General features: G+C 37.2%; 1 protein-coding gene across 1 annotated transcript; it reads left to right on the top strand.

The window, feature by feature from the left end:
• Positions 1 to 5,187: 5,187 nt before the first annotated feature.
• LOC126795360 (uncharacterized) lies at positions 5,188 to 6,163 on the top strand. The gene is made up of 3 exons (XM_050522210.1): positions 5,188 to 5,414; positions 5,521 to 5,573; positions 5,707 to 6,163. The coding sequence occupies exons 1-3, from the start codon at positions 5,348 to 5,350 to the stop codon at positions 5,839 to 5,841; spliced, it is 255 nt and encodes an 84-aa protein (XP_050378167.1). The 5' UTR covers positions 5,188 to 5,347; the 3' UTR covers positions 5,842 to 6,163.
• Positions 6,164 to 9,523: the final 3,360 nt, after the last annotated feature.

The following is a 9,523-nucleotide window of genomic DNA, read 5'->3' as shown; positions in this document are numbered from 1 at the left end:
TTCAATCAATTGAATCGATTCAGATTTTACTCATTTAGGGTTAAAATTTGGGGGAAATCTAGTAATCTGCAATTGGGAAAATCTAATCTAGATGGAAGATAGGTTTCTTGATAATTGCATGGTCCTTTACATTGAGAAGGAGTACGCATATTCTATTGACAATGCGGTGGTGATTGAGGATTTAGAGAATTTAGTTAGTTTATATTTTTGTATTGTATTTGAGCGGTAAGACTCATTATGTAGGTATATCTTTTATTTCTAATAAATAAAAATTTTTTACACCGTCGAAATTTTTCATTATAATATTTTTAGCTATTTAATTAACAAATTTAAGTCCACCCATATTCCAATTCTTGGATCCGCCCCTGCTGATGGATACTACTTTGCTAGTTCATTTCGTCCCTATAAAGGCAAAAAGGCTCATGAAGTTCTATTCATTATTGCCTGGGCATATTTACAGTATCACAATGACCCTTTAACTAAGCAATTTTTATAAAGCTTATCCTATATGCGTAGAGGGTACGACCGTACGAGCACTATGAATGGAACTCGTGTGGTTATTTTTGTAGAAAGTGGATAAATCCCATCATTTCTGTATTATAAGTTGTGATTCTTATTTCTTAGCTAATAGTTTAAAGGCTGTACCTGAAAAATCAAACATGGACTTCATCCAAATCATAATCTCATGCATTTTAAACATGAATACACATGCATTGACTAAGCCACTGTCCTTGGTAATAAAGTCGTGATTGATGAACTATTAGGCAGAAACTGGACCTCAATTGTCAGTATATATTTAGCTCAGAGAGAGCAATAGAGGCAGCTATGAAACTTTACTCTTCAACTATATATAATCATCAATCAATTGAATAAAGGTATATAGCTACAGACAGAGAAGAAAGTACTGGTATTTCAGCAGCACAGGAAGGCGATCGGCGTTACTAAGGAAAGAGATGAGAGTTGTGTGGTAAGCTTTGAAAGGGGTTCTTTGATAAGGTCACCAGCATTATTCAAAGTATTTCAAACATCATTATTTGATGATGTAGCAAAAGAAAATGAAGTGGTTGTGTTTCAGACCTTTCATTGCTTTTACTCTCCAGGCCATTCTACTTTGGGACACTTGGGGGCCTTGATTAAATTGAAGTCTGCTCATTACCATCCAATATGAGCTATGACACCACAAAGGCAGAGCTAGATGAACAGTGAAGCATGCAAGAAGAGCAGTACTGCATGCTATGAGATCATTTAACTATCCCTAACAAAGGTAGAACTGTGGAATCAGTTATCTCATAAACAAATTCAATTTACACCAACTCTAAGCTATTGATTCAACAAAGCTGGTGTAAGTGCTAGAGGTGAAATTCTGACCCTTTGGAATGCTTTGACAATGATTACTTAGTTTGCAACTGAATTACTGAAAATGAAGCAACAAGGTATATAAGTGCCAAATCACAATCCACAATAGAAGATCATATGGAGCTTAGGGCATGCCAAACCTCCTTTTGTTTCTATCCATAAATTGTTTCAGACAATAATGACAGAATTTAGTGTGTGGTTGACTCTCTGATGGGTATCGAATGTTTTCATTTCTGTTCAAAGCTTTTAAGTTGCACCATGCGTGAAGAGTAGTCATGTGCCATTTCCTTACAGACCTATATATAGGAGCACAAGCCCCTAACCCTCTAAATCTCTATGTGCCTTCTGTGCATTACCATGGATTCTGATTTCAAAACTACTGCTGTCATTCTCTTATTCTTTGTAGGCATTTGTGCAGGTGATCATTTTCCCGTACTGTGCTATGATCAGTTAATGCAATCTAAGTTGAAGGTTTTTATTTTTCTTGTTCTTCATTTGCTGCAGGAAGAGATGTCAAAGGCTTCAGGAATGTTGTAAACCCTACAAATCCATTAACAAAGGTAACTCTTAAATAGGGGGAAAACTAATGATCACATTTACAACACTGAAAATAATGTCCATCTAATAAAGTGCATGTGGAATTACATGTCTATATGTCTACGTACTTGATGTTTTATGTAGGCAAACTAAATGCTACGCAAGCCTAAAGCTAGAGGGATCATTCATACTTGAACATGCGCTGTAGACACATTATTAGTAAGAATTAACCAAAGTCACTGAGTCTTTTTTTTTGGAAATCAAAGTCACTGAGTCTAATATGCTTACGTACTGTGTTATATGGTATCCATCATTTTCTGTTTTAGATTCCCTGCTGCTTACCGAGTGCTATGTTTCTGTTGAAGATAATTCTGGAAATGAAGATGAGAGACCTGACGGAAATTGATGCTTATTTGGACTATGATAAGCCAATAACGAATCCAAGGCATGAAAAGGGGAGGCCGGGTGGTGGTGCTTATAAGTGACTGCCTTTGCTTCCTTCATTTACCTACTAATTAATGTCACACGAAGAGGAGTATGAGTAAGGTTGATGTCTGCTGATCATATCATTATATCATAAACAAAACTGAGGTGAAATATTTTGAATAATTACGTAATGTCCTATATTAGATGGAGTAACAGCACAGATCATATATTTAGCTATCTAACAAAGTTATCATCCATCAGAGAAGAAATGAGTTTTTGGCAGTAACGACATATTTCTGTGGAGAAACATGAGTAAGGGTCAAACTGGTGAAGTGAGCAGAAATAGCTTCAGTGATGTATTATCACTATGCATTGACCAAAAAAAAAAAGATGTATTATCACTATGATTTTGTTTACAAGATGGATGTGTGTGTATGTATGTATGATGTATGCATGTATGTATGAGACGGACATCCGCAATTCTCTTATAGTGCGGATATATGTCTCGGGAGTAGATAACAAGCCAGTTGTCGGCGACTCCACCAACAAGACGAAGCTTCATGTAGAGATTTGGACACCATCCAACAGCAGAAGGTTCGTCCCCGGCGTGTGATCGTCGAAAAAGTTGAGAACGTCCGTACTTTTGGAGAGTTGCATATGTTCGTCCTTGATCGGGCCTAAATGCCTAATATATATATATATATATATATATATATATATATATATATATATATATATATATATATGCAGATTTTCTCAGGTCCGGACCGTCCAGATTCGGGCATTCCGGCCACTGGCGACGGGCAACGACGATGTGGATGGTGTCAGCCGTGCTCTCCCCTCCCGGTTATCTCGTCTGTGCTGCCGGAGCTCCATCGGTCGGCCGGAATGGCGAAATCGCCGGAATATGCCCAGAAATTTGATTTTTACAAATTCCGGCTGCCGTGGGTCGCCGATTGAGTTCCGGCCAGCATAGACTAGATCGCCGGGAGGTGGGTAGTGTGGCTGTCGTGGTCCGCCCTATCGTTGCAGCCTGCCGTTGCCCGAAACGGCGAATCCGGACGATCTGGACCTCCGTAGCCAAGAACTTTTGTATATGTATACACCAACAAAATCATTGCTAATCTAGAGGCCAATCAAACTTGAAAGAATGTTTTACTGAGCTATGAGTGTATAGGTTTTTATTGCAGCATATATGTGTTGTATACTTGTATGAATTAGCTGATGTAGTACCACTTTGTTCAATAATAAGCCCGTCCAAATCGACTCAGTAAAATTCATAGGATGTGAGTGAAAAAAGAAGAAATATTAGTCATATATGAGAGTGAATAGGTAAGATTGCCAACCACCGATTTCACTTTTCTGGGGTTAAGGTACTGTGGGTCATAATTTGGCAATAGTTGAGATTGTGGGCTAAAGATTATATAATGGGACTAAAAGGTTTTCTGCAATGGAGCTGTCAAAGCCCAGAAGTCAACTCTTGAGAGATTTATGTTCGTAGGAATTGTGATAATGACCACCATTCATGTATGTATATGCATCACAGAATTTCTACAAAGCACAACATAATTTCCTTTGTGGAATCCCATGCCCAACACCATTATTTGGCATACATTTGACAAAAACAGAAACAGGGTTTTTGTTGAATGACAGAGCATGTTTGATGGAGACAGGCAGATAAGGTCGGTTAGGTTGCTTCACATAATATGAAACTACTGATTCATGACCTTAGTTTGATATAGTAAGGTCGGTTTGGTCTGGTTCTAAAATGATTCAGTTTTTCAAGAAACCAAATACAAGATGTCAAACGGTTCTTCATTATTTTGGAAGTCATTTTCTCAAGGTGCCCAGTTTCTTTCAAAAACGCTTGCATTTACCTATCATGAAATGAAATTCTTTTTCCCATTATTAATCTCTAATCCCAGGGACCAAACAGGTCCATTCTTAATTGAAGACAGTAAGTTCTCATTGGATGCATGAAAGAATTGTATATATTATGGAGAGGAAAGCCAAAGGGAAAAGCCAAATGGTTCTTCTAATTCTATATTTTAAAGTTGTTTCCATAAAGCTTTTGTGTTAGTAAGTAGGTCTTTGGTATGATGTTTGCCGACAACCTCAAGTTGTGGCAAAGCCAACATGGAGATTGGAGAATCTTCATCATATTGCTACTTAAACGATTGTTGCAACAGGCCAGTATTATCAACATACATGAAATCCTCATATAGATATGTATATAGAAGTGAAATATTTTATAGCAAACAGGAGCCAACTCAAGTACTATATTCTGATTCTTATCTACTGACTCATTCACTCCATCTAAATCTTTGTGCATGCCAACCCTAAAGGATCAAATTTATGGATATGCAACCAAAAGTCTGAGATAGTTTATAACAGAAGCACTACAGTTATACAAAACTTACATGTGCTAAACTACTAACCCTTTGGATGAATGAGCTCTTCAACTATCGTCCGAGTAAGATTGCTTTTTCACCTTACCGCGGTAGAAGAACTAACTGACAACTTTATCGATCAACAACAATCAAATTCCAGCACGTTTTGCTTTCAGAATGATTATGTTCACACACAACTTCTCTGCAGCTTCATGGATTAGTTAATTGCCATGAGATAAACAATAAATGGAATGATGCCTAATTCACATCTAAAGTGACCCACCTTAAAGTTAGAAGCTTAATCAGTAATTGATTAAAAAAATCAAAAGGGCAGTGAATTCCAAAAGGTGATCAACACCCACAATCTAAGAAGATGCATTGTTCTTCTGACACACAAAAGGAGAAACCAAAATTTTCTTTTTCATGGTTACTGGAATTTTGGCGCATGCAGTTGACTTATGAGGTGGGGATGAATCTTAATGGGTGTTGTGTATTATCACAATCATATCACAAAGCAATTGTGCTAAACCTCATCATGGCTCTTCTCTCTTTTGGCTCTATTCCTTCCCACTCACCATAAAAGCAGACTTTGTATCACCACTTCTCCAAACACTGAAACACACAGCAGCAAACCTAAAATGGTTCCCCAAGTCAAAATATTCATCATCCTCCTCCTCCTTCTCTTTAATATTTCAGTAATTTCAGGTAATTAAGGAGTTTATCCATGCAAAAACCTCATTCAGTTTCAAGTTTTCTACAGCTGAACTAGGTACAGCTAGCATGAACTAATCTATTTTTTTTTATTCTGTAGCTGATAATAACTACAAGGAAGGCAAGGAACTAACTTACACCAGTGATCATAAGGTCAGCCATGTATTAATATATCTCTGTAGGTGATGTAGTAGTTCTTAATTAATGATATCAACTGTATGATTGTGTTCAAGTGTTTTATCTTCATTCCCGTCCAATTACGACGATGTTTTTTGCGATTACACAGATGATTAGAGGAAGAAAACTGCTTGAGGAGCTTGATGCAATGTTGGATTACCAGGATCCAGGAGCCAATCCTGGGCATGAACCTCGTAAAGGAGGTGGTGGTGGTGGTGGTGGTAACAGAAGTGGTACTCCTTGAATAACTAGCTTGATGATCATCATAACCTCATTTGCAGCAGCAGATGAGAAAGCTAGGCAATCGAGATGTCATGTGTTTCTCATAAATGAGATTATAATTAATAGTAGGAGGTATATGTGGAACTGTGAATACCATCAATGTATGTTGTTAAATGGAATCTCAATCAGAATCTTATTATTGGAGCTAGCTAGGTATGCAAAAGTAGCAAAACCTGAGGTTGTGATAGTAGGTACTACTGTATATGCTTATCTTGATATTTACAGATAAGCAAAACATTAATGTTTTGTTGTTATATAATTAGTGTCATATTGCAGCTGCACGATTCTTAGCAATAAGAAATTAATGAAATTTCGAATTCATGGCACTGATGGCTGTAAAGTCATCACTTCTCTACTAAAAACAATATCACATTATCAACTGCTAGGGCTTTATGTCCTAATATCTCTGTAATTAGTGTGCATCATCTGTTAGTAAATTTGATAACAAAATTAGTAAAATAAGCAAGGTTTGATTGTTGTAGTTTCTCCAATGAATTTACTGTTCACTTGTATAATTTTTCTAGCACAGACCAAAAAGATGGGTGAAACTATATAAATATATAACTCGACTGACCATTATAAGAAGCCAAATTTGTCAGTGACTGCATTTGATTGTGAAGGTAAAAATGCATTGAAAGATTTACATATGCACATCATATGACACCAAGTATTTTCACTTGATGTGTAATCTTTTTAACCTTATGGCTGCACTCAATTTTCTAAATAGTTAAGTGTCCGGCTCCATGATATTAAGCAAGCAAGCTTTGTGATACCAGGACGAAATTAAGATCTTCCTAGTTCCTAATCCAGTAAGTCCTTTCTAAGAATTACATTAACTCCAAATGTAGGTAAGTGATCAGTAGTTCATGTGTCAAGGAACAAAGATGGGTATTGAGTAATTGGGGTGCTTACGATACATTAATTAGATCACACATCACTGTACTCCCAACAAGAAAACCTTGCATGTAAGCTGTTTTATTCAGAAAAAAGGGGTTAAATTAAGTTTGTCAATTACTCATTTTATATGTGATGGTTGAGTTACCCTGTTAACTTGTCAGCTTACCCTATTAGCTTGCTTTAATTAGCATTACGTCTTCAGTCATCTTATATCTCAACAATAAAAACCTCCTTCAGCGTGACAAGATTGCTATTCGTTGTCATATGTATTTAGAATAGAAGTGGCAAACGGGCCGGGCCAGGCCGGCTCGGTCCCATTTTAAGCGAGCCAAAATGTCGTTTGAGCCGGCCCATTTATTTATCGTGTCAAGCTCAAGTTAACCTATTTGCTTAAACATCAAGCCCATTAGCTTTATAAGACACAATTAACATAAAAAATTATGTAATTAGAATATTTGTTTTATATAACTATTTAGAAATAGTAAAATAAATAAAATGCTAAAACACATTTGATAATCTTATTTCTAAAACGTTACATATACCAAAACTATTACTTTTTATCACTATTTTGATGATGTTTTTGACATAATGTAATTAAAATAATGAAATAATCAAGAGCTTTATATTTAAAAGGTTTATTATTCAATTCTTATTATCATAAATTCATAATTGTTAAATATTTATATAAATAATATAAATTATGTATTTAACTGACCGGCCCATGAATTTATCTTACCCAGACCGGGCTGGGTCCATGAGCTAAAATATCTAGTCTCAACCCATCCCATTACAATAATGAGCTCGGGCCGGACTGGACCAGTACCGGACTCGGGCTTTTCAGTCCACTTGACACCTTTAATTTAGAAAATACCACTTTAAGAGAAATGAGAAATGACATTTTAGAATATTAACATATTTTACGAAAAGGAAAATTATGCTAAGTATACATAAACTTAAACCCACTACGAATATGTGTACATCAATTCCCAAAACATAAAGTTCGGTACATCAAATAATGATCTCCACCTCATATTCATGCACCACGGCGTTAACGTCGTTAATTTCTTTAACAGATGTCACATTTTAAGGGGTAAAAGGTTTCCCTCTCTTCCATACATAACCACCACAACCACAAGCACGATCGACGCCAACTAGCTTTTGCCCTCCAAGCCCTTTGATATTATCAAGCACAGTCAATGATTCTGGGCACTGGGCACTATAGCAAATGAATCATTCCAAATTTCCAATGCCCATTAGGATCGAGGCTAGAAGTTTTTAGGAAAAGACTATGAGGGAGATTGATGTGTTTCCGACGAGGAAGCATTGCAGGCTGGTTGTTGGAATGATGTTGAGCCCGAGAGGCATTCTCCACCTATGAGGATCAACGAGAAGACTGAGCTGTAGCGGTCTCCTCCGGGTCCAACATGAGCTCCGATTACAGCCCCAATGAGATCTACCTTCCCACCCTGGTTTGTTCTCGTAACTATTGTTGTTGATATCAGATTGACTACCAAATGTTGAGATTGTTGGCATAGGTTTATGCCCAACCATAATCAACGTAACTATTAGCACACTAAGACTCATAAGTAACTCAACCCTCCAGTACCGGCAGAAAGTCAGCCACATCGGCTGTGTAACGAGCCGCCCCGCGGTCGAAGTCGACTAAGGACGCGCCCTCACGCGTATCTCAAAAAGAGCTTCAGAAAACACCTCAATTGGACTTAGTCCCACATCGAAAGATGAGTCTGATTTACCTCAACTCAACCATAAAAGGTCAAACCTTTGACCTCATAAGGTAATCAAACTAAACCACTCACTGTTACTCTGCATAAAGTATTACCGACCTGATTTAAGTATCAGAGAGTTGAAAACCACGCTGCCATGGTCTCCACTTTAATAATTCGTACTACTTGTGACAGGAGTAAGAACAAGGAACACGGCATATTCAGTGAACGAATAATGAAACGTATTGACACAGCGCAATACACTACATTAACAGAGATAAAATTAGATATTGGCAAGTGATTGGAAATAGAGTTGATTATTATTTGTGGGTGGATCTAAACGGTGACTAATTTGATGGATTTTCAATGAGGATGGTAGAGAGAGGTTAGTTGACCAGACAAATAACCTCTCGGCTTGTGTCTGACAAAGAGTGAGACTAGAAGTACTGAAATACCCTTTAATAATTGAAGTACTGTACTATGTATAGTATGACGTTATTGAAAATTGATGTACTAAAACTAATGTTTTTAAATTTGATGTATATAAATTAAGAGTGGACATAAATTCTTCTAAATTTTTTCATTTACGAAAAGTTCGCATCGATAATGACAAATGTATCTCAAGCATTCAACATAAAATATCTAAACTAGACGGAGCATAAAAAAAATAAAAAAAGACCGCAGTGAAAATCTGCATCGAGTTACCAGTTGTGAGAAACTAACCTGCGACGACGACGTGAACCGTGAACCTATCAGTACCAGGATGCTAAACCGCTATAGTCCGCATATCTGTACAATCATTGAAGCGGCTCGCATCCGGTAGCAGCTGCCAGCAGTTTGTCAAAGTCAAAACATAATTTACCATTTCATCCCTAAAACCCAAATGACCAGTTTGTCCTCACGCGAAAAAAGAAACTGTAACCAACTACCTTCCTCCGTCGTCATACCATGCCAGCACAGTAGTGACATCTGATCTGCATCTGCAATATCCAAACCCCCCCACCACCCTTCTCTCTCTCTCTC

Source organism: Argentina anserina, chromosome 5, assembly GCF_933775445.1.
Source record: "Argentina anserina chromosome 5, drPotAnse1.1, whole genome shotgun sequence".
Lineage (NCBI taxonomy): Eukaryota > Viridiplantae > Streptophyta > Magnoliopsida > Rosales > Rosaceae > Argentina > Argentina anserina.
The sequence above is the reverse complement of the archived record's forward strand: the minus strand, read 5'-3'. Positions and strand labels throughout refer to the sequence as shown.

What these genes read in the sequence shown, in the direction of transcription:
- LOC126795360 (XM_050522210.1), top strand. Translation starts at nt 5,348, where the DNA reads ATGGTTCCCCAAGTCAAAATATTCATCATCCTCCTCCTCCTTCTCTTT. An exon ending in TAATATTTCAGTAATTTCAG is followed by an intron (nt 5,415 to 5,520) that starts GTAATTAAGGAG and finishes TTTATTCTGTAG; the next exon opens with CTGATAATAACTACAAGGAA. An exon ending in CTTACACCAGTGATCATAAG is followed by an intron (nt 5,574 to 5,706) that starts GTCAGCCATGTA and finishes GCGATTACACAG; the next exon opens with ATGATTAGAGGAAGAAAACT.